The sequence below is a fragment of the Lontra canadensis genome, unplaced genomic scaffold, assembly GCF_010015895.1.
Source record: "Lontra canadensis isolate GAN:19392208 unplaced genomic scaffold, GSC_riverotter_1.0 scaffold60, whole genome shotgun sequence".
Classification (NCBI taxonomy): domain Eukaryota; kingdom Metazoa; phylum Chordata; class Mammalia; order Carnivora; family Mustelidae; genus Lontra; species Lontra canadensis.
The window spans coordinates 1,405,967-1,431,443 of record NW_022631054.1 but is presented as its reverse complement, the minus strand read 5'-3'; the positions used below and the strand labels follow the sequence as shown (position 1 = coordinate 1,431,443).

Sequence of the window (25,477 nt, the reverse complement as noted above, 5' to 3'; positions counted from 1 at the left end):
ATTTTCTAGTAGGTCTTTTGTCATGTTGTTCTATGGGGTAGTGAAATCTCATACTATTATTGTTGATTTGTCTATTTCTCCCTTCAATTCTGTTAGTTTTTGTTTCATGTATTTGGGATCTCTGTTGTTAGGTACATATATATTTATAATTTTATATCTTATTGATGGATTGATCCTTTTAATCACTAGAAAATATACTTTTGGTGTTTGATGACTATTTTTTTCTTTAAACTCAATTAGCCAACATATAGTACATCATTAGTTTTTGATGTCGTGTTCAATGATTCATTAGTTGCATGTAACACCCAGTGCTCATTACATCACGTGACCTCCTTAATGCCCATCACCTGTTACCCCAACCCCCAACTCATCTCCCTTTCTACAACCCTCAGTTTGTTTCTTAGAGTCTATCCTGTCTAGTATTAGGATAGCCATGCCAGCCTCTGTTGGGTTGCTGTACACATGGTATATCTGTTCCCATCTTTTATTCTCAGTCTATTTGCATCTTTGAATCTAAAGTATGTCTCTTTTAGACTGCATATGGTTGGATCATGTTTTTTATCTATTTTGGTAATATCTGTCTTATGGTGTTTAATCAACATTTAATGTAATTATTGATAAGGTAGGTTTTACATCTGCCATTTTGCTATTTGTTTTCTATGTATTTTATGGCCTTAGTGTTTTTTAGTTTTGGGGCTTGGGGAGGGTTTTTTGGTTCTCCATTCTCCTATTGCTGCTTTATTTTTCATTAAATAGTTCTTTTCTAATGTAATATTTTAATTTCTTTGTTATTTCACGGTGGGTTTTTTGAGTTATTTTCATAGTGGTTACTCTGAAAATTATAATCAACATTTTAACTTATAAAAACATAGTTTGTATTAATACTAATTTAATTTCAGTTGTATACAGAAGCTTTGCTCCTACATAATTCCATTGCCTCCCCCGTCCCTTGTGCTGTTACTATTATACAAATTACATCTTTAGACATTGCAGGCTGACCAACACAGATTTCCAATTACTGCTTCATGCCATTTCTCAGCTAAGAGAAGAAAAATTACAAACAAAAAAAAATTAAACTTACACTGTAGTTTATATTTACCTATGTAGTTAACTTTACCAGGGCTTTTTTAGTTCTGCATGTGCCTTCAATTCCTTTCAGTTCAGCCTGAAAGACTTCCTGTAGAATTTCTTTATAATTTAGAATTTCTTCATAGGTTTGCTAATGGTGCATTCTCTCAGTCTTTATTTATCTGAAAATGTCTTAATTATTTCCCCTTCATGTTTGAAGGATAGTTTTGCTAGCTATAGAATTCTTGGTTAAAAGTCTTTTTTTTTTTTTTGTCACTTTAAACATGTCAAACTACTGATGTATTTAAATTTTAAGTCTACCATCCTATTTTGTGTTTTCTGTTTGTTCTACACATTGTTTCTTTTTTTCTCTTTTTTTACTGGATTAACTATTTTTATAATTTTTTTTTCATCTCTACTAATAAGTAAGTTATATGCTCTACATTTTAATGGCTACATTAGGAATTATAGCAGGAACATTTCACTTATCAAAATCTAGAGTTAATCTTTCTTCCTCCTGTATCATACAAGAACATTAGAACACTTTAACTTCTTCATTTACCTTTTTCTGACTTTTACATTATTGTTTTCTTATATCTCAATTTTGCCTTATTTTTTAACTCACAATATATTATTGTTGTTGTTTTATGCAATTATTTTTTGCTTAGATTTATCCACATATTTGCCACTTTCTTTGTTTTTCATTTCTTCTTATACCTTGTCCTTCCTCGTGGAACATTTTCCTGCTCTTTGAAGGGCATCCTTTAGAATCTTATTTAATGAAGATCTGCAGGTGGCAAACATTCAGTTTTTGTTTGGCTATGATATGTTTATTTGTCTCTCGCTTTTTAAGGATTTTTTTGGAGGGTTAAGAAATCCAGGTTGGCAATTATTTTCTCTCAACCCATTAAAGAAATCTTTTTAATATCTTCTCACCTTTACTGCTTATGGAGAAGCCAGCTATCAGTCCTTCACTCCTTTATAAAGTCTGTCACTGTCTTTGGTTTTCTGCATTTTCTGTAGTTATTAAATGATAATTTAGCTGGATCAGAAGTCCAAGTAGACATATTTGGTGGATTCTGCTGGCATTTATTATTAATGAGAAGTCTGCTTTCAATCTAGTCATTATACCTTTTAGGTAGTTTGGTTGTTTTGTTTTGTTTTGACTTCACTGACTTTAAGATCCTCTCTTTCTTACTGGCATTCTGAATTATTTTACATTGTGTTTAGATATTTTATTTATCCTTCTTAGGATTCATTAAGCTTCCTGGATTTTTTTACATCTGGGGAATTCTCAGCTATGTATTTCTATAAATATTGTCTCTCCTCATTTTCTTCCTTCACTACTTCTGGGACTCCAACATTAGACTTTCTTCTGCAATTCTCTATGTGTCTGAAACTCTTATTCATATTTCCCATCTCTGATAGATTTCCCCAGGTCTCTCCCTGTTAGTAATTTAAATTAATATTATTGGGAGTCTTTTAGTTTGAACTAAGTTTTTTAAATTTTATTTTATTTTTTCAGTGTTTATGCACCACACCCAGTGCTCCATGCAATCCGTGTCCTCCTTAATTCCCACCACCAGGCTCACCCATACCCCCAACCCCCTCCTCTCCAAAACCCTGTTTGTTTCTCCTAATTTAAAGTTGAACTAAAATTTTGTTCTAGATAATCAGCTATCAGTAGGCTTGGTGGGCTTTTCACCTCTTCCTACAAATCTTCTCATTATTTTGCTATACAGATAAGTTTGTTCTTTAAAAATTGTTCGAGGCACCTGGGTGGCTCAGTGGGTTGAGGCCTCTGCCTTTGGCTCAGGTCATGATCCCAGGGTCCTGGGATCCAGCCCCACATTGGGCTGTCTGCTCAGCAGGGAGCCTACTTCCTCCTCTCTCTCTGCCTGCCTCTCTGCCTACTTATGATCTCTGTCAAATAAATAAATAAAAATCTAAAAAAAAAATTGTTCATAGGTAGCTTGTCTGTCCTACCATTTGCTAATTATCATTTTAGCTATGACTTAGGTGAGGTTTAACCATTCACTGAGTTTGTATTTTCATTTATTTCTTTTGTATTTGAAATGTTTTATTTGTTGTTTAAATTTGCTTGATTATTTATAGTGTACTGTTCTTCTATAAACATGTTCTTTTTATGTCTTTCACATATTAAATATACATATAATGCCTTCTATATCTGATCATTACAATATCATCATCTTTGTGACTAATTCTGCTATTGTTGTTTCTGCTGATTTTCACTTATGATGACTTATTTCTCATATGTTTTATTATGTTTCCATTGTGATTTCTTTTTGGACTGATCTTAATCTGCCAGAGCCATGAACTAGTCTCTCAGTCTTGCAGAAGTCAAAGTTTAGAAACAAGCTAGCCATTATCTCTCAAAAAAAGAATGACTAATGCTCAGTAGTTGCTGATATTTTTTGCTCCAAAAAACCAATTATAACTTCTTTTTCTCATTTGGGACTTACAAGGTGCTAAACTCTGCCTTCACTAATTACTGAGACCACTGCATTCTATCATTATTGGGGACATAGAAACCAAAACTAAGAGGCAAATCTGCTCTTCTTTTTGGAGCAGGTTTCCCCAGGACAGTAATGTTTATTACTCACTCTGAATATGAGCTTCAGCAGGACTTCCAGAAAGATGATATGCCAACACCAGGACCCAGTTAGGCTATTCATTTGTTGATGGGGGAAAAGTAAAGAAGTTTTTCCCTAGATTTGATGAGAACATTTCAAAAACACAAGACCCTGAGGAACTTTAATTGCCTATAAGATCCCAAGTGACTCTCAGTAAAACCATTTTCACTGATGTTTCATGATTATCATGACATTATTTTAGTAGGCTAACTTGAATTTTTACTTCTGGAAGACAAAAATACCTGTGAATTGACTTATAGAAAATTGTAGAGTACTTACATATCCCCTGATCAAATCAGTTAGTGAAAAATCAGCTGTTCCTTCCAGGTGAAAGCAAACTGTTTTAATTGGCATGGATGTGCAGGGACCAAGGAAAATGCATGACTCAGGTCTATATCATACGTTATTTCCCTGATAAAGTGCTTTAGAAAACAGTGGAAGCCCTGGAGGCTGGCCAGCCATTAGTACAAGTCTCCATATTTGGGGTCTAGGAGCCAGCATGGGGTCCTTTTCCTTTTACTGTGGGACTCAGCATAACCTACACCCAACTATAAATTCTAATTTGTATTATTATTTTTTGCTTAATTGTAATTTTATACTTTTTCCTCAATCCCCTGTTATATATGTATTCTGTGTAAGGCAAGAAAGTCTATTACTTGCAGTGCTAAATATCTAGCTTGCCTATTTTTATGTATACATTTAAACTTATTTGCAGTAACTAATTTGCAGTTAGAAACTAAACAGCCACTGCAGGATCTGGAAATCCCATTTGGACGTGGGCACAAACATTAAAAACATTTTTTAAATGTTTTTATATTGACAAATTGAGAAATGCAGTAGAAATTCACCTTCTCTGTCTTCATCACCTCCCTGATTTGTATGCAAATACACACTGTATATAAGTTGTTCCTCTTTATTATTCTCTTACATCCTTTTCTTGTTGTTCCTTACCCACAGCAGCCAAAAGGTATTGACACTGTTTTATCTTTTCTCACAAACATTTTTATTGTTGACTTTTTCCTCCTTTAAAAGAAAAAAAAAAACACAGGAAAAGAATACAACAATAGAATATACTCTGGTTGCTAATTTTACAAATACCCAAGTGGCCTAGATCAAACCAATGACAAATAAATAATTTCAGGCATCGCATATACATTTTCAGAGACCATTAGACAATGTCATAATTTAATACTTTCCTCAATCTAGCCAAAGACAAATTTTATTTTATTTTTTTAAAGATTTTATTTGTTTATTTGACAGAGAGAGATCACAAGTAGGCAGAGAGGTGGGCAGAGAGAGGTAGAAGCAGGCTCCCTGCTGAACAAAGAGCCCGATGCAGGACTCGATCCCAGGACCCTGAGATCATGACCTGAGCCAAAGGCAGAGGCTTAACCCACTGAGCTACCCAGGCACCCCCAAAGACAAATTTTAAAACCACATAAGAACATCAGAAAAACAACCAGTCAACTCTAATCACAGAAATCAGTAGACATAGCAAACATATATGTGTACCTATGTACATCAATAAACATAAATAAAAATGTTCTTATCAGAGTTATTCATAAAAGCCCAAAACAGAAAACAATCCAAAAATCCCTCAACAGGAAATGGATGAAAAAATGTGGTATATTCGCACAGTGATAGGACAGTCAGTCTTGAAGATGGTGCCAATGACCCTACCTACTGGTATTCATGCTTTCATGTAGTATCTCCTGTACTGTACCAGGGTTGGTCTATGTCAAGTGGTGATGTGCGACTTACAAAGTAGGTCATAAAACATATTTCCACCTCCACCTTGCTCTCCTGGATCAGTCACTCTGGGGGAAGCCAGTCAGTTATCTATTGCTGTTAACAAACATCTCAAAACTTAAAATAGCAGCTGTTTGTATTCTCTCACAATGATGTAAGTCTAGAATTCAAGGCTTAGCAGGTGTATTAGTCTGAGTTCTCCAAAGAAACAATCGCCAATTGGAGATTATATAGACACAGAAATAGGTATAGGATAGATACAAGTTTTTATATCTTTATTTTATGTCTAGATCTAGATCCAAGATGGCCTCACTCACATGTCAGGGAACTTGGTCCCAGCTATTGCCTGGAATATCATGATTACTTTCCACATGGCTCCTGTCTCCATGTAATTTCTTACCATTCAGTAGTCTAAGACAGACTTCCTTACATGGTGGCAGTCATATTCCAAGAAAATGAGGGCAGAAGCTGCTTGGCCTCTTAATCCACAACCCACCCAATGTCATTTCCACCACATTCCAGTAGTCAAAGCAGGTCACAAAGCCAGCCCAGATTCAAGAGGAGGCAAAACAGGCTCCATGCCTTGATGGGAGGAATTGTTAACAGTGGTCTCTGCAAATAATACACCATAGGCACTTAGAACATGACCTGACACACATTAAGATCACAGTGAGAAATGTAGATAGCCAAGACCTATTCATGCCATCTCTGTGCCTGGCCAAAATTCCATCATCAGGAACAGCATCAGCCCAACTCACATTTTATCCCATTGGTCATGTGTCTGGATCATCACTCATGCTGTGCCCTGTGCCCTTTTTGGGTCCAAGTAATGACTACAAGGATCTTCTACCATACCATCAGGTTTAGTCCATCCAAGTCATTATCATCTCTTCTTTAACTACTGCAATGGCACCCTCTTTCTTGCCACACTCTGGAACATTCTGTATACTGTAGCCAGAATGATCTTATTAAATCAAATCACATCACTCCAGTAGGTGTCTCATCATGCTCATAATAAAATCTTAATTCTAATCCATGATCTGGTTCCAGGCAACCTGTCCATCCATGCCCTCCTCCATTCTTTCCTTGCTCAGTTCATTCCAGCAGGCTTGGCCTTCTTGCTCTTCCTCAAACACACCAAGCTCATTGTCCCTCTGGGGCCTTTCCTTCCCTCAGTATGCTCTTTTTGTAAAGCTTGCATGACTGGTCTCTTTAGATCATTCAAATCACTGATCAAATGAAACCTCCTCAGAGAGCTCTTCCTTAACCACCCTACTCAAAAATAGCACTCACAGCCTACCCTTGAATACCTTTTTCCTGATGGAGCTTTATTTTTCTTCAAAACACCCCCTAGAATTACCTACATTTTTTGTTTATAGTCTCTCTTCTCCACTAGAGTATAATTTCCATAAGAGCGTAGATTCTCCTCCCAAACATATAAAACAGTGCCTAACATATAACAGGTACTCAATAAATATGTGTTGAGTAAATAAAAGAAGCTGGTATCAGCTATGGCAAAAATGCGAAGCAAACCCAGTGACGTTGAGTAGTGACCTGCTCTATCTTGTACATCTCAATTCTGGTATTCTCATCTTTCTTTTTTAATTGAGGTATAATTGACATACAACATAAGTTTTGGGTATACAACATAATGATTTGATATTTGTATGCATTGTGAAATGATTACCACAGTAAGTCTAATTAACATTCATCACCATACACAGCTTTAGAATTTTATTTCTGAGAATTCTTAAGATCTAGTCTCTTAGCAACTTTCTTTTTTTTATTGTATTATTAGTTTTTGATGTACATTTTTGTTTTGATGTACGTTTTTGATGTTTGTTTTTGTTTTGATGTACATTTTTATTGTATTATGTTAGTACAGAACATCATCAGTTTTTGATGTTGTGTTCCATGATTCATTGTTTGCTTATAATACTCAATACTCCATGCAATCCATGTCCTCCTTAATACCCATCACCAGGCTCACCCATCTCCCCAACCCCCTCCCTTCTAAAACCCTCTCTTTGTTTCCCAGAGTCCGTAGTCTCTCATGGTTTGTCTCCCACTCCGATTTCTCCCCCTTCATTTTTTCCTTCTCCTAATGTCCTCCATGCTATTCCTTATGTTCCACAAATAAGTGAAAGCGTATGATAATTGACTTTCTCTGTTTGACTTATTTCACTTAACATAATTTCTTCCAGTCCCATCCATGTTGATGCAAAAGTTGGATAGTCATCCTTTCTGATGGCTATGTGATATTCCATTGTGTATATGGACCACATCTTCTTTATCCATTCATCTGTTGAAGGGCATCTTGGCTCACATTTTGGAACTTTCAAAGTATTAGTATTAGTAACACAGTATTAGTAACCATAGTCACTGTGCTGTACATTACATTCTCTGACTTATTAATGTTTGTTCCTTTTGACCTCCTTCACCCATTTAGCCCACCTCCCATCCCCTGCCTCTGGCAACCATCAATCTATTCTCTGTATCTAAAAGCTCCATTGTTTGGGTTTGGGGTTTGTTTGGTTTTTTTTTTTTTTTTTTTTGAGATCCCACATATAACTGAGATCACATAGCATTTGTCTTTCTCTGATGGCTTATTTCACTTAGTATAATGCCCTCGAGGTCCATTTATGTTGCCACAAATGGCAAGATTTCATTCTTTTATGCCTGAATAACATTCCATTGTATATATACACTACATCTTCTTTATCCATTCATTTGCCAATGGACACTTAGGTAGCTTCCTTGTTTTGGCTACTATAACTAATGCTGCAGTGAACATGGGATTATTTTCAAGCTAGGGCTTTCATTTTCTTAAGATAATCTGGCATTCTAATCTTATCAGTGGTGTTCAGTTACAATTTGGTGTTTTGGGAGAGGGAACTTGCAGACTGAAGGGGACAAGTTGGGGACAACTGATGTGGGCATCTATAAATAAGGTACAGTTGGGAAAAGACTAGAACTGGCCCTTATTTGGGAACCTGTAGCCAGTGCAGACCGTCCTAGGATGACAGGTTGTCTGTTCTGTGTTATGTTTGCTATGTGTACCACCTTTCTGCCAGAGACACCTTGGGTATGTCCTACAGCAGTGAAGAAATAGGGAGAGGTGTGCACAAGAGGCAAAGAAGAAAGAAAACAGATATTATTGCATACCTGCTACATGCTGAGCAGTTTCCCAGGTATTATCTCATTTAACTCTTAAAACAACAGGTATTACTCTTCATTTCACAGATACTGAAAATGTACAGCAAGGTGGGTAGGCATTGTCTGCTAATGTCAGGTAGTTGTGCCAACAGGAAACAAACTTCAGTAGATAATGCAGGCTTTCTCTTCTTCTCTACCTGTCACTATGGAAAACTAGCACGTGTCCTGTGATGACAATCCATCCCTTTGCAGAGTTGCTGATATGTTTGCTCTTACCCACAGTGGTGTCCTGTGGCCATCCGGGCTCCCCACCCAATGCCCAGATGTCTGGGGACAGCTTTACCGTGGGAGCAGTCGTGCGTTACAGTTGCACCAGCAAGAGGACTCTGGTCGGAAATGCTACCCGTATGTGTGGGCTGGATGGACACTGGACTGGCTCCCTCCCCCACTGCTCAGGTATGAAGATTGGCATGAGGGGGCAGGGTCCAGTGGAACCCTTTCTGGGGGGGAGGTGGACAAACTCCCAAGGTGTGAGTGTGACAGGTGGGCAGGAGGGAAGCCAATGTTTTAGATCCCTACCTCATAGGCAGTGAGCATAGCTATCAGAGGTCCCAGTCGGACTTCAGCCTTTGGTGGTCTGAGCCCAGCTTCTTCCCTTTGGTCTGCTATGGCCAAGCCCATACAACCCAGTGTAGCAAAACTAGGAAGAATGAAAATTTGTGAGGTCCCCTGTGGTCAGACTCCTGTCCAGACACTTGTTTCCATAAGTTTCTGAGAAGAGTCCAAGCCTCCCTGTTGTTGGGCCCAAGTCCAAATCTACCCCCGTGTTCTTTCCTCCCCGTTTGGGATGCCAAGGCCCGAGCCTGCTTCCCTTTCTTTCTTATCACTGCCTCCTCCCCAACTTGTCTTATGTCTAGGCTGCCTAGTTTCCTCTACTGCCCTTATACACCAGTCTCAGACTTTTCCTATTAATAAATTTGTTTTAGTATTAATCTCTATGAGGATACTGACAGATGCTATCCAAAAAGCAGATTTAAGAATGTGACAAAGCTCTTGTGTCCATATTATACAAACCAGAAGTTCATCTATAATGTCTTAACGGAACAAAATATTTGAAATTGAATTATCCCACCAATGACAGAAATCACTAACCCAGAAATTAGTACCCTTGAACTTGGTCTCCTTTGAGATGAGCCTGCCTGGCCCCAGAAGGGATCCCATAAGGTGTGTCAACCCCAAGAAGTCAACTGCTTATGTAACTTTATGTTCCTCAGGGGGCCCACCTTGGCATTGATATTAACCCCCATCCCTTCCCATGCCAGACCCCCTCTAGAGGTAAGAATCCCAACCTCCTCCTCTTACAGACACCTTCTCCTTGGCTTGGGACCTCACCCACAAGACATGTAGCTGTTCCTGCAATCTGAGTTCCCAGATGATCTGACTCCCAAAATTCAGGGCACTTCCAGAATATTGAACCAAATATTGATTGGGTCTCCCCAGAAAGAAGAAATTCCTCATGTACTGGCCGCTGTTTCAAAGGGCTGCTGGCTGCCCAGGACAGTCCCAGATACATCACTCTAAATTACCACCCAGAACTTCAGCCCCTCACCTTTATTAATCTCATAAATCACTCACTTCATGAACTGGATGGGACTATGTATTAGCCATGGAGACCCTTTACCTGGACTAGAGGAAAGCCTATCAACCAGGCCCCTAACTTCATTCTGTTTGGACTTCTGGTGGAAGTGACTTGGGGAGGTTGGAATAGAGAAGACAGAGTTCTGTCTCCCGAGTTATCCACAGAGCAAGTTCCAAGAGGAAAAGAGATTCCAAAGAGGAAAGACTTTCATTTCCCATCCAAATGCAAATGTCCCAGTCTCTTCTGTGAATTGTCCCTTTATGTAGATTCTCCCTCTAGACATTTCTCTAAGGTATTGGGCCAATCGTGTTCTTAAAGCCTATTTTATCTATCTTGGGGATCTTTGTTCTCTGTGGGAAATGGAAGTGCAGGAGAAAGAAGCCAGAAAGAAAGCCTTGAACCTCTCATTCCTATTAACATGTATAACCCATGGGGGCGCCTGGGTATCTCAGTGGGTTAAAGCCTCTGCTTTCGGCTCGGGTCATGATCCCAGGGTCCTGGGATGGAGCCCCGCATCGGGCTTTCTGCTCAGCAGGGAGCCTGCTTCACTTCCTCTCTCTGCCTGCCTCTCTGCCTACCTGTGATCTCTGTCTGTCAAATAAATAAATAAAATCTTAAAAAAAAAAAAATGTATAACCCAACCACACAGCCATTCTGCTGGTCCAAGGTATGGAATCCAAAATCTTTTCTCAATGTAATTTCCCTTCTCTGGAGTTGTGTTAACAGATGCTGAAAAATGACCTACTTGAAAAATGACCTGCCCCAGAAACAATTCTGGGATAGAAAACTAAGCTAGAAAACCTCCAAAACCCTTACAACCCTGAGCTTTCCTAATTTTGTGACTTCCTAAATACCAGTTCTGCATGTGCAAAAAGGGATACTTCCTTAGTCACACCAAAGGTCAAGGGAGACTAGAAACAAGCTGACTCTCTGGGAACATGAAAAAGTGAAAAGCAAGAAAGGAATCTTCAAAGGGCATGGACCCCACTCATTATGGCATATGTTGCATTCGGCTGTTTTATAGCTGATGATGAGTATTCTGAAGAATCGTTTGCAGCCACTTCTCCCATGTATCCATCAAGAATGACAAACACTTCGGAGACCAGAATCGTAAGCAGAGTCTTCCTGGTGACCTCTAAGCACAGGATTAGAAGGGATTATATTAATGCTAAGGCTGAGGAATGAATGAATCTTAAATGCTTTAGATAAGAAACTGAGAGGTGTGAAGAATAAAAGATTAGGAAGTAACACTAGATGTGCACTTGTGAGTAGAATATAATTCCTCCCTTCCTGAAACTTACAGATATCATCTTTTGCAGCACTAGCTCCCGCCAGTCCTAAGAAATATGCATTCAGAAATCCAAGGTCACATTTCTAAGCCTCATTCTGTATGGCCTGCGCAAAGATGATGCCTAACAGGGTATAAGTGTGTGGGCTATCAGAACATACAGAAATTTCTAGCATTTGAGACATGCTTCAGGTTGTTCATTGTCCACCTCTGCAATGTCACCGTTTGCTGATATCCCTCAGTAGAGGATCAACAGTTACCATGTGCCCCCATGGTATGATATTCTGTCTTAGACCCCCTTATATCACCAAAAAAACAGCCCCAAACATTACAGTGAGGACTATTCTGTCAGAATAAGCTCCCAGAACTAGAGACCTCCACCCTCAGGCCTGTTGTTCAGGAGTGGAGCTCCAGCTGAGGTCACCTAGCCATTGTGGGAGTTTGTGTACTCACTATCAGAGCTGCCTTCAGGTAGACTCTGTGCAGCCTATTGCATTAGCGGCACTCTGGAAAACTCCAAGAGAGAAGAAAATCTATCCAAATGTAATGGGCCCTCTCTTCCCAAATGTTTGAGTTGAAGGTTGAATGAATCCCCCTTCCTTGGTAGAGAGCAACATGTGATCATAGAGTATTCTCACCGTCTGAGACTGAATGAGAAAAGGAAATAATTCCATGATCGAGAAGAAGAGACATAAATGGTACATGGTGGGGTATACATGACTTAAACATTTATTTACTCCAACAAACTAAACATGCTTACTCAGACATTACCATTTGATGCCCACACATGTGGGTTCCTGAGGTGATACATGCCACATCAGATGGCACTCTGTCTTCTCATGAAGTTGCCATTTTTTCCTTCATTTTCCTCTTCCTTCTTCATGCTTCCCATGGCCTAGTCTGATCTTATGATGTCTCCTATACAACTCTGTATTATGAGGGGTGCTGGCTTCCACAAGCCTTGACCTGGTGGCTTTGTCTCCTGTTCTCTACCCTCCTCCACCTCTTGGGTCCTTAGCACTCTCTTGGGTGGGTCTGTACAATACCAGGACCCAGATGAATACAGAAATGTAGCAGGAGGCAAGGGGCAAAGAAAGAATAGAATGTGAGAGTCCAAAACATTTCATCTAGAATTCACCTGTGTTACATAGTTGGTGAATAGGGAATCCTCAATGAATGCCCCAGGACCGAGATTCAAGCCAAGCTGTTGGGAAGACAAAACTACACTAAGGAGTTTAGACTTTAACCCATGTGGAGATGTTTCAGTAGGAATTAAGATCAGATGGTTGGTGATTGTTCATTGTCAAGGTTTGAGAATAAAGTGGAAGATGGCTTACAGGGAGCATTTAGGAGGTGGGGACATAAGGAGACTCTCGCAATAGTTGAGGCTAGAGAATGCTGGGCAGGTAAACTAAGATGCTGGAACTGGGGACAGAGAGGGTGCAGAATCACAGATATTGTGGAGAAGAGGTAAAAGGAAGAAGGAAGAGATGTGGCCAGCTTGGACCAGTGACATTCCACACTGTCACCGGCCAGAGAGCAAAGGCCGATCTCCACCACAAAACCTCCCCTCTGCTTTCTTCCCTTGTTATATGGTCCTTGGGGACTCACCCATGACCTCAGACCTTGGTATTCTCTGACCTCTGAGTAGTAAGTCAGGAAGTAAGGCAGGAAGTAAGGTCCAACTAACTGGTGGCAAGACAGTCAGTCAGTTTTCACCCTTCTTATTCCTGAGGCCCAATGCCTCCCCTTAGCACTGGCCCAGTATCTTTCTCAGTTCCCCACTGCCAGCTCTTCCATGCTAAAACAAGAGGGTTTGTTTGGTTCTGATCCATAGGAACCAGCACGGGAACCTGTGGTGACCCAGGTATCCCAGCCCACGGCATCCGTTTGGGGGATAGCTTTGCCCCAGGCAGTCTGATGCGTTTCAGCTGTGAAGCTGGCCACATGCTCCGGGGATCGTCTGAGCGGACTTGTCAAGCCAACGGCTCGTGGAGCGGCGCGCAGCCTGAGTGTGGAGGTAATGTATGTGACCATTCTGCTTTTCCCCTTTGCCCACCCCAGCTGCTCTTCCCCCAAGTTGTCTGCTCCTGAGCACCTGCCCCCACACTCGCAGAAAAAATCCACGGCCCCGTTGGAACCCTTGGCCTGGAAGATAGTAGTCAACAGAGAGTTCTCAGTCATGCTCACTAGTAATCCAAAGATAAACATAATCCCCACCCTCACCTAAGAGGGGACGAAACCAGAAGCAACAAAGTTTAGCCCCATTTTTTCATTTATTTCCCATACAGCTCCAACAACCATGTGCCAAATACTATATTAGGTGCTGGGGACACAGCAGTGCCGAGACGGACACACCTCGCCCTCTTGGAGTTTAGTTTAAGGGAAGAGACTGTTACACTGTATCCAAGGTGCCAAAAGAAATACAAATCTCATTTTTAAAAGACCCTTTAAAGGTAATAGAATTCCCTACTGATGTTTCCTGAGGTAGCTCCAGGGGGAGAAATTAGATTTCTCCACACAATCTTAAATTTCTGAAAATAACTTTATTTTAAAACCTCTCTCCCCAGAGTCCAACTTTTTGTACCTGCTCCCAGGATCTCTCTGTCTCTTTCTAAAATACAGCCTGCATAGCACTCTTCTAATGAGGAATCTGTGTAGCCGCTGAGATAAGGGTGTGTGAGAAGGTGCTGGAAGAGGAAGGAAACCATATAAAACAGTCACCTAGCAAGGGGGGCTTGGGAGTCGAATAGGGAACCATATCATTGCCAGATAGCACCAAGGGCTCCCCTAAGTGAGAGTAGTCAGCATTGACCTGTGTTTTTGTTCAAGCCACATTTTGCTCCAGAGGTGCAGACATAGGGTAGGTGAAGCTGTGGGTGTACAGTTGGGGGTTTTATCAGGCAGCTAAGACATTGGCAGTAAGTAGCAAGTGAGGAGAGGTTATATGCGAGGGAGAGGGATTACGATGGATCTTGGCATCTATGCTGGGTAAGTAGGGAGCAGGTTTATGAGTGGAGTAAAAGACAATGAAAAGTGGTAGGATCCATGGATTATCAGTGCCATTGGAACCAAAATATCCCCAGAGAATGAATCCCAGAGGGTATGAGCTGAAGAGATAAGGGGCAGTGGTGAGGGAATGGACCTTGAAATTGAGGTTGCAGTGTAAGTCCTACAGAGTGCGGGGAGATGTTCTGGCCCCTGATCAGGGGACACCTGCCCAGGAAAGGCTACAGATGGAGCCAGTGCCCTCTCCCGCTTGTCTGCCTAAAGTCCTGCCTTGTGGACAGTGCTTTGGCAAAGTTAGTTTCCACGGGACTTTTTTTCAAGTAGGCTCCACACCCAGCAGGAGCCTAAACTCAGGACCCTGAGATCTATACTTGAGCTGAGATCAAGAGTCAGACGCTTAACTGAGCCACCCAGGCACCCCTGTTTCCATAGGATTTTGTAGGCATAGTTAAGAGGTCTATGGTAGTGGGAGAGTATGTTGGCAGGGGGAGAATTTAGTGCATTCTCAAATATCCACTGTGACTCAGGTCCCCTTTCATGCCAAATACTATAGTAGGTATCCCAGCCTGGTGTCAGTCACCAAGCCAGGAGTGTTCGGGAACAGAAAGTGGGTGGCTTAGAGTATGGACCTGGATGTGAATGTTTGTTATATGAGTGTGTGTATGATATGGACACAGTTCTTCATGACTTTCCTTGGTAAGTTCCCACTTACCTTTCAAGGGACTACTCAGATTCCTACCTTCAGCCCCCATAAGCTCCTCCCTTCTTAGTGTGTTTTTTTTTCCTTCAAGTATAACAATTATTACATCATATTTTAATTCTACTGTTTATAAGTAGGTCCTTAAGATGGACTGGGCTCCTGAAGGGCAGGGGACATGACTCCCTAATTATGTTTCCAGCACCTAGGCAGCACAAATATTGTTGAATCTGTGGGTGTTAAGGACTACCTGTTGTGCTCATTATATAGGAATCAATCCCAAAGATTTGACTTTGGGACCACATAACATAAATGTTGTATACACTTAGCAAAGTAAAGTTAAATCAAAGATTAGAAACAAGCAATCTCTAAATAGCAAAATCAAAATGAAAACAAATGAACCTAACTACTTATCAAACTGATCACTTAACAATCCAGGGAATTATTTCAATTGACTTGAAAAAAGTGGAATTTGACCATGGCATATGTGCCCTGAGGACAAAGAGAATGACAATAAAATCTTCAATTGTTTTTCAGCAATCATATTATTAGTAATAATATTGACATTACTATCCTGAAACTTTTTGAAAACAAATTAAAATTATCTGTCATTAAGAACCAAGATTTTCAGCATTAAAGAGATATAAAAATAAAGAAGTTAAGAAGACTCGTAATCCTAAATTTGGATTGATAACATCAGCATAAAGTCATAATGGATTTTCAACTTAAAAACTTTTTTTCCCAGCTCTACCCATTCTAGAAGTCTGTATCAATGACCAGCTCAGTAGCAATGAGTACCCTTAATTTTCAGATTACATTTTTTAAATCCATTCTCCATTAAAAGAAACCAGAACTCTTTAGAGAAATGACTGATTCCAGGACTGGGGCAGAATATACAAGATGAACGTGGAACATCTTATCCCTCCAGCAAGGAATCTGCCATAGACAAGTGGGATTATGTCAGAGGAACACAGAAGCCAGCATGGAGAGGCTCCCCTTACCCAAAGATGGGATAATTTAAGCATCAATAAGAATAATTGTGGCAAAAAGTAAAAAAGAATAATTGTGGCTATACCTTGGCTAATTGAATTTAAATAATTTTTTTTAACTTACTTATTTGACAGACAGAGATCACAAGTAGGCAGAGAGGCAGGCAGAGAGAGAGGAGGAAGCAGGCTCCCTGCCGAGCAGAGAGCCCGATGTGGGGCTCGATCCCAGGACCTGGGATTATGACCTGAGCCGAAGGCAGAGGCTTCAACCCACTGAGCCACCCAGGCACCCCTAAATAATTTTTTTTTTAAAAGAAGAATAGTGGCAATGGATAGCAACATAATAAAATAAGTTTAAATCCACGTCAAAGATGACTACTTTGGAGCTCACTAGGAAACCAAATCCTTATTCTGACATCGGATAAGAAAGAAAACCAAACACTATCCAGCCTTCCTTTATGAATTGTATTTCACGGAAAACAAATGTTTGATGATGGGCAAGTTCTTTATTAAAGAACTCTATTTATTTATTAAAGAACTCTAGCAAAAAAAAATAAAATCTTTAAAAAAGATGATCTGAAATTCAAATATTAAAAAAAACTCTAGCTAATGCAGAAAGAATTATCAAATTAGATATCACCATTTTCTATCCCCTAATGAAATAACAAATCTAGTCAACAATCAGTGCTGCTTAAACCATTGAGCGAACCACAAACGGGGACTCTGTAACACCAGGAGAGGTGGGCTTACCTGAACCCATTTGATCAACCTCAACATCACGAGCAAGGAAACAGCCAGACATCCTGTGCCTCCTGATGAGGTGTAGTAGGAAAGACAGGACCACCTGTGAAGTGCCCTTGCTAAGAACTGAACTTGACTCAAAGGAACTACAGGGGACAGAGCAACATGGGGAAGAGCACCTCACTGGTGCACTTAGCAACATCTGGGAAATGGGAAATTGCACTGGAGAATTTACAGATAAATTCTAGGAGAGGGAACAGGGATCTCGGAATTCAAAGAGGCTGGGAGGCATGCCTATCCAAAGTCATATTGGATCATGATTCAAACAAATCAACCGTAAAAAAATGGCGGGGGAGAGTACAATTGAGGTCAGTTAGGCACGGTTGGCTATTTGGTGATATTAAAGAATTGTCTAAAATTTTACGTGGGATAATAAAACAGGTATAGTCTCCACTTCTCAGAAAATTAACAACAAAAAAATAGTAATAATAATTCATTCAGATCTCTCCTTCCCCTCAGGGGGCGAGATGATCAGACAAAAAAAAGCAGCCTGAGAGGCATCTCAATCCATAGGGTCCTTATGTAGCCTGCCGTTTGCCCTCTGGGCCACTCTCAGCCCCCCGGCTGACACCCACCCTGGTTCTGGTGAATAATGCACTTCTCTGGCTTCCTAGTGATCTCTTGTGGGAACCCCGGGACTCCAAGCAATGCCCGCGTCCTGTTCAGTGACGGCCTGGGCTTCTCCAGCTCCATCGTCTACGAGTGCCGGGAAGGCTACTACGCCACGGGCCTGCTCAGCCGACACTGCTCGGTCAATGGCACATGGACAGGCAGTGACCCGGAGTGCATAGGTGAGAGCCCAGGCCCTCTGGGCTCCGTGGCAAGTGGTGGCCAAGGCGATTGGGCTCCTCCATGCCAATGAAGGCTGTCTGTGGGAGACTGAGAAGGCTGGCCACAGTGTGGGGACTCGCTCCCCAATGACAGGGTCTATTTACTGAGCACATACTGTGTAACCACCACTGAGCTAAGTGTCTGATTTGATTTGCATCATGTCATTTGGTTCCCACCACAGCCCACTTGACATATGAGATGACTGAGGCTCAGGGAGGGGAAGGGTATATATATCTGCTATTCCTCAGGCTCTCAAGAGTTCCTTAGGCTTCCTTGTTCTCTTCTGTGGCAAACTCCTATGGCTATTGCCTTCCACCATCTTCGTGGGTTTCTCTCAGCCTTGGACCCATCCCCCACCGATCCTCCCGCCTCGCTCTCAAGCCTCATATAGCCCCATTGGTCCCATTCCCTGCTCTTCTCTGGGGCTGCCCCAGACCTTTTTCCTTGGGAAGTAAGTCACTGTGGGTCCCAGACAGAGGGAAGTAGTAAGATAAAGGTATCTGAGAACACCAGCCCTTTCCAAGCCCTAGCCTATGATTTCAGGTCTCTTCCTAAATCCCATGTCAAGTTCACTTCTGTTCCGAGGCTAGAGCTCACTCAATACCATAGCAAAGATATGACCATTGCAAGGTTATAAGACCCAGCTTCTAAGCTGCTGGCCCTACAGAGGCCTCCTAGGCAGAACAACAGGTAATAGCATGCGCCCCTCAGTGGACAAGTTGTCTGCTGAGGTCCAATAACACAGGCTCTTCAGTCTGAAAACCTCCCTCTCTGAGCCCCAGCCTCATTTGGGAACTAGGCTCTCTGGGTACTTCCTCTGAGAGGAGTGGGCTTTGAATAAGGATAGTCCTCATAGCCCAAGTTGCTGGGGTGCTGAAGGATGGTGGGGGTGAGGACAGTATGGATGTGGGAGGGCCTTTGCGGAGAGACGTGGCCAGAGGGACTTCAGAAAGGGCAGCGCCCAGCTGGAGCCTGGGAAGAGTCAGGGCATCTCTATCTGATTCTTCCCTCCTGGACGTGTGCAGGGAATACTAGGGATGGCATTGGAATGCTGGGGAGAAATGAGGTCTGTACCTAGAGTAAACCATGCTTTATCTCCCTTCTCCTAGTCATAAACTGTGGCGACCCTGGGATTCCAGCCAATGGCCTCCGGCTGGGCAATGACTTCAGGTACAACAAAACCGTGACGTTTCAGTGCGTCCCTGGCTACATGATGGAGTCACATAGGGTGTCTGTGCTGAGCTGCACCAAGGACCGGACATGGAATGGTACCAAGCCAGTCTGCAAAGGTGTGTCTGAGGGTTGCTCATGTGGACACAGGGCCAAAGAAGATACAAAAGTGAGACATGGGCCTTGAACATATAGCAGGGTGGGAACAGAGGAGGCAGAGCCCTAATACCATCTTGTCATGGGGGTTGTGAGGTGAGGACTGATACCTGAACATCTGCAAGGAGGGAAACAGAGGTACCAAGGTAAGTCCTGGGCTCTGAGCATCAGGGGAAGGACTATGCAGACAAAGGAGTGGGTTGTCACACTTGAGGGCATTGTAAAATGCAAAAGGACCCCTGGCTTCGAAACTAAGAGGGAGCATTCCTGATTCTCCCTGCTTAGCCTAGACTCTCAGTAGGCATAAGGTAGCCAGTGACATTGGTGCTGGGGAGTTGGGTCTAGTGCCTGCCTTAGGATAGCACTGGAACTCAGTGTGCTTTGGTCTCCCTCTCCCCCCCAGCTATCATATGCAAGCCACCTCAGCTCATCCCCAATGGGAAAGTGGTGGGATCCGACTTCATGTGGGGCTCAAGCGTGACATATGCCTGCCTGGAGGGGTACCAGCTGTCCCTGCCTGCGGTGCTCACCTGTGAAGGGAATGGATCCTGGACTGGAGAGTTGCCTCAGTGTTTCCGTAAGTTTGCTTATGAACAGGGCCTTTGTGCATCTTATCTGCTGCCTCCTTCCCCTTCCCTCCTCAGAGCTCTGCTACTGGGAGGCCTAGAGTAGGTAATAACCATCCCCCTACCAAAATCAGGGAGCGGATTTGCCAAAGACACTCTTAAAGGGAGTTTAAAAGAAAACAATGAGAATATCCCAATGAGCCCTGGACTCCATGTGGAGTCACAGTGAAAGGAAATTAAGCCAGAGAAAAGGGAGGTGTTTCTTAACATGAAAGGTTGTTTACTGGATAGGATAGTTCCCGAAGATCTGGAAGGTGCTCCTGCTGGAAATGTGCCTGTCTTTATGAAAAATAGCCTGCAGAGAAAAGATTCCTGGAGCATACATGATTTTTTGATGAAAGAGTTTATTTCTTATCCACCTGGCCTAATCATGACCCCAAGAGCCCAAGTCCACCCCAGAGCTCACTTCCTCACTTATTCCTGTCATACCACATAATTGGACTCTGGAAGATTCTCTCAGTGTCCATGCTTTGGACAAGTAGAAGACCTAATTTTTTTCTACTAGGTATTTATCTAATCCTGTAGAAAACTATCAACATACTCATGACATTGAATTGGTACCTTGAAAATTTGCTTCAGTTTGGGAAATTTCAGCAGGAACTGGGAGCGGCAGCTCAAATGTGGACACAGGAAAGGCAGCATTGGGTGTCTGGTCAGCCCCTCAGGCCCTTTGTACACCTCCAGAGAAACATTAGGAAGGTAGCAAGTCCTAGAGTTGAGTCTGGACTCAGAAACCCTGCTTTTCTTCTTGAGAAAAAGCTAAATTGCCTCTGAACAATGAAGTATGGTCATCATAAAAAAAATGTACATGTATCTGAAAATACAAAGAAGAACATAACAGTCCTGTGAACTCTGGCTGCCCGAAGATAAGCAGGTCTCTCTGAGCTCTTGACTGTGCTTCCACCCCAACCACAATGCTTTGGACAGACAGCTGTACAGTTTTCTGCAAATGGTATTAAATCATGCTGTGCAAGCTAGTTTGTAACTTGTCTTCATTGATAGACCATCACCACCTTTTTAAGTCCACAACTGGTTTAATCTTCTTCTACGGGTGATAAATTTAGGTCTCTCCAGTTTAATCACATGAGAAGCAGTTCTGCAACCAATGTTCTTGAGGATAACCTTTCTTTACTCTTGTGGTAAAGTCCTAGGAGAGAGAAAATGCCGAGCCAGCAGGCATGCACTTAATACGTCTTGACACATGTTGCCAAACTGTCTTCTAGAAAGAGTCCCAACTCACTCTCCCACCAGCAGTTTCTGAAAATATTCCTTGACTCACAGCCTCATTAACAATGGATTTTGACAATATTTTCTAATAATTACCAGCCCAAGAAGTTTAAAAAGGTATCTCATTGTTTTCATTGGCATCATGTTTCCTTTTTTTATTAATTATTTTTATTAACATATAATGTATTATTTGCCCCAGGGGTACAGGTTTGTGAATCGTCAGGCTTACACACTTCACAGCACTCACCATAGCACATACCCTCCCAAATGTCCATAACCCCACCACCCTCTCAACACCCCATCTCTCCCCAGCACCCCTCAGTTTGTTTTGTGAGATTAAGAGTCCCTTATGGTTTGTCTCTCTCCCGATCCCATCTTGTTTCATTTTTTTTCCTTCCCTATCCCCCAAACCTCCTACTCTGCCTCTCAAATTCCTCATTTCAGGGAGGTCATATGATCATTGACTTTCTCTGATTGACTTATTTCGCTCAGCATAATATCCTCTAGTTCCATCCATGTCGTTGCAAATGGCAAGATTTCATTTCTTTTGATGGCTGCATAGTATTCCATCATGTATATATACCACATCTTCTTTATCCATTCATCTGTTGATGGACATCTAGGTTCTTTTCATAGTTGAGCTGTTGTGGACATTGCTGCTATAAACATTCAGGTGCATGTGCCCCTTTGGATCACTACATTTGCATCTTTAGGGTAAATACCCAGTAGTACAATTGCTGAATCATAGGGTAACTCTATTTTCAACTTTTGGAGGAAACTCCATGCTGTTTTCCAGAGTGACCGCACCAGCTTGCATTCCCACCAAAGTGTAGGAGGGTTCCCCTTTCTCCACATCCTCTCCAACATCTGTCGTTTCCTGACTTGTTAATTTTAGCCATTCTGACTGGTGTGAAGTGGTATCTCATTGTGGTTTTGATTTGTATTTCCCTGATGGTATCACATTTCTTATCAGCAAGACGGAGCTGCTTTTTCTTTGTCATCTATTTGTACTTCTTATTCATTGAGCTGCCTCTTCCTAGATTTGGTGACTTCTTATCAAGTCAGCCTTTAACTAACTTCTGATTGGTTAGTCTAGACTCCCCAGCTCTCATAGAGGCTTCTATTAGCATAGGCTGTTGGTCCTGTTTTCTTTTTTTTTTTTCTATTTTTTTTTTTAGAATGCATCTTTTTTTTTATACTTCTTTACTAGTTTCATAGAATTTAGTGATTCATCAGCCTTCTATAGTACCCAGTGTTCATTACATCACATGCCCTCCTTAATGTCCATCACCCAGTTACCCCATTCTCCCACCTCTCTCCCCTCTAGCAACCCCCAGTTTGTTTCCTGTGATTAAGAGTCTCTTTTGGTTTGCCTCCCTCTTTTCATCTTATTTTATTTTTCCTTCCCTTCCCCTATGTTCATCTGTTTCAGTTCGTAAATTCCACATATGAGTGAAATCATATGGTATTTGTCTTTCTCCAACTAACTTATTTCTCTTAGCAAATACCCTCTAGTTCCATCCACATCATTGCAAGTGGCAAGATTATTTTGGGGGCGGGGACTTGAGTAATACTCCATTGTGTGTATATATATACTACATCTTCTTTATCCATTCATCTGTTGATGGACATCAGGGCTCTTTCCATAGTTTGGCTATTGTGGACATTGCTGCTATAAGCATTGGGGTGCAAGTGTCCCTTCAAATCACTGTGTTTGTATCCTTTGGATAAATACCTAGTAGTGCAATTGCAGGGTTGGCCGTAGGGTAGCTCTATTTTTAATTTTTGGAGGAAAACCTCTGTACTGTTTTCCAGAGTGACTGCACCAGCTTGCATTCCCACCAACAGAGTTCCCCTTTCTCCGCATCCTCGCCAACATCTGTTGTTTCCCGATGTTAATTTTAGGCATTCTGGCTGGTGTGAGGTAGTTTCTCACTGTGCTTTTGATTTGTATTTCCCTGAGGTCGAGTGACGTTGAGCATTTTTTCACATGTCTGTTCTTTGGAGAAATGTTTGTGCATGTCTTCTGCCCATTTCTTGGTGGGATTTTTTGGTTTTTGGGTGTTGATCTGATAAGTTCTTTCAAGATTTTAGATATTAGCCTGCTTCCATTTTATTTTGTATATGATTATGAACCTCTTGACTCTGTGTACACACACACATTCACATTATAGCATGAAGGTTATTCTTCACTCTTGAAGTGATGTCTTGGGGAACTGTAACTCTGCTAGTCAGTGTTCTTGTAGTGTGCTATAAAGAAGTCAAATATATTTATTTCCTTTTTTTAGATTTTATTTTATTTTTTTAGTGTTCCAAGATTCATTGTTTATGCACCACACCCAGTGCTCCATGCAATACGTGCCCTCCATAATACCCACCACCAGGTTCACCTAACTCCCCACCCCTCTCCCCTCTAAAACCCGCAGTTTGTTTCTCAGAGTCCACAGTCTCTCATGGTTCATCTCCCCCTCCGATTTCCCCCAATTCACTTTTCCTTTCCTTCTCCTAAAGTCCTCCATGTTATTCCTATGCTCTACAAGTAAGTGAAACCATATGATAATTGACTTTCTCTGCTTGATTTATTTCACTCAGCATAATGTCCTCCAGTCCCATCCATGTTGATACAAAAGTTGGGTAATCACCCTTTCTGATGGAGGCATAATACTCCATTGTATGTATGGACCATATCTTCTTTAACCATTTGTCTGTTGAAAGGCTTCTTGGCTCTTTCCACAGTTTGGTGACTGTAGCCATTGCTGCTATGAACATTGGGGTGCATATGGCTCTTCTTTTCACTACATCTGTATCTTTAGGGTAAATACCCAGTAGTGCATTTGCAGGGTCATAGGGTAGCTCTATTTTTAATTTCTTAAGGAATCTCCACACTGTTCTTCAAAGTGGTTGTACCAACTTGCATTCCCACCAACAGTGTAAGAGGGTTCCCCTTTCTCCACATCCTCTCCAACAATATATGTATTTCTAACTTGCTGTGCTCCACAACATATTTTCTGTGGCCAAGCGGCTGGCCATTGAGATGTGCAGTAACCTTTCAAATTCTTATCACTGTTTCCCAACTTTGCAACTGGGCCTTCTGCAGTGCTTGGTACTCTCACTTCCCTCCTCCAGACTGCATCTCTTCCTCCATAGATCTGCTTCTTGGACCTAGTCACTTTCTTGCTGTATTGCTGCAAACATATCCCTCATAACACCACTTTTTCGTCTTATGTAACTCCCTAAACGTGGGCAGGGATTTTGTCCGCATACTGTAACACATCAGGATCAAGTTCATTTTCAGCCTCACCACTTCCTACGTGCTTCCCCAGACCCACTCAGCTCTTTCCATGCCACCTCTCATTTGGCTGGACAGCTCCCCTGTCTTAAGTAAAGCAGCTTCAAGTCGACTTCTTCCTGGATCCCACCATTTCCAAATGCACAACTTCTACTTCTTCCCCTGAGTCCCTAGTGCACTTGTGTACTTTCAACAAATTTTACTGATGCTCAAGCCATGTTCTTTATCTGTATCTTTCACCTTTTATACCCTCCTGGTTTAACCAGCTTAGATTCTAAGATCTCAAGAGGCAGGGCTCATATCTACAGACTTATTTGGTGCCAGAAGCAGCAGAAAATCAGGAGCTGAAGAGGTTTGTTAAATGCTGTTTGAAAATTAATAGAGAAGGAAGTGAATTTAATTCAAGGCAAAATGGGGATGAGGAAGAGGAGTTACATTGTGCCGTTAGGTTTGCTCTGATTACCCACATGTGAACTCCTCCAATGAGAGGTCACAGCATGTCAGTCCATCCACAGAGATAACATTTTACATTTCACAGGCTTTGTGCTGCCTCCTCAGGGGATGTTTGCACACGTGGTCACATCTGATTCTCACAACAAGATATCCTGGGAGACAGGCAGAAGTCCCTTCTCAGGTGGCTGGTGGGGAAGATAAGGTTTAGGAAAAGGACCTGACCTAGTGCGTTAGTGACAAAGTCTAGTGTGAAAACAATCATTTCTCCAGATAATTTTCTCTAAAATTCCTACTCAAATTTACAGCCTGTATTATCACCATGAGAACTTTTAAAACAGGAAAAAAGATAGACATAAAATTTAATTTTGCATTTTAGAGTGCTTCAGTCAATGGAACCCCAAAGCCACATATAATCGGCACGAGGCCCTTTCTTTTAAGTAGAGCATATTCACAGAGTGCGGGGGACACATCCGGCCACTCCTCGTGACAGCTATGAGAACTGCTGCAGGAGTGTTTATGGGAAAGAAGTGCAAACTCCCTGTGTTTTCCGACCGGCACAACCCAACTGTACTGGTTGTCCCATGGCCTGCTCCAGCCACACCAAACACCACTGGCTCTCTGTTATGTGGCATCTCTGGTCTTGAGAGCTGTAGTAAAGTATATTGTTTCTAAGAA

The 25,477-nt window shown here is 41.7% G+C and overlaps 1 protein-coding gene across 1 annotated transcript in view; it reads left to right on the top strand.

The window, feature by feature from the left end:
* The window catches only part of CSMD2 (CUB and Sushi multiple domains 2), a 593,647-nt gene that overhangs the window by 544,957 nt on the left and 23,213 nt on the right, over positions 1–25,477 (top strand). Inside the window, exons 56-60 of the mRNA XM_032877161.1 lie at positions 8,910–9,083; positions 13,392–13,574; positions 17,665–17,841; positions 18,991–19,170; positions 19,611–19,784. Of these exons, the coding sequence (XP_032733052.1) occupies positions 8,910–9,083; positions 13,392–13,574; positions 17,665–17,841; positions 18,991–19,170; positions 19,611–19,784 (888 nt within the window). The remainder of the gene's footprint in view (positions 1–8,909; positions 9,084–13,391; positions 13,575–17,664; positions 17,842–18,990; positions 19,171–19,610; positions 19,785–25,477) is intronic.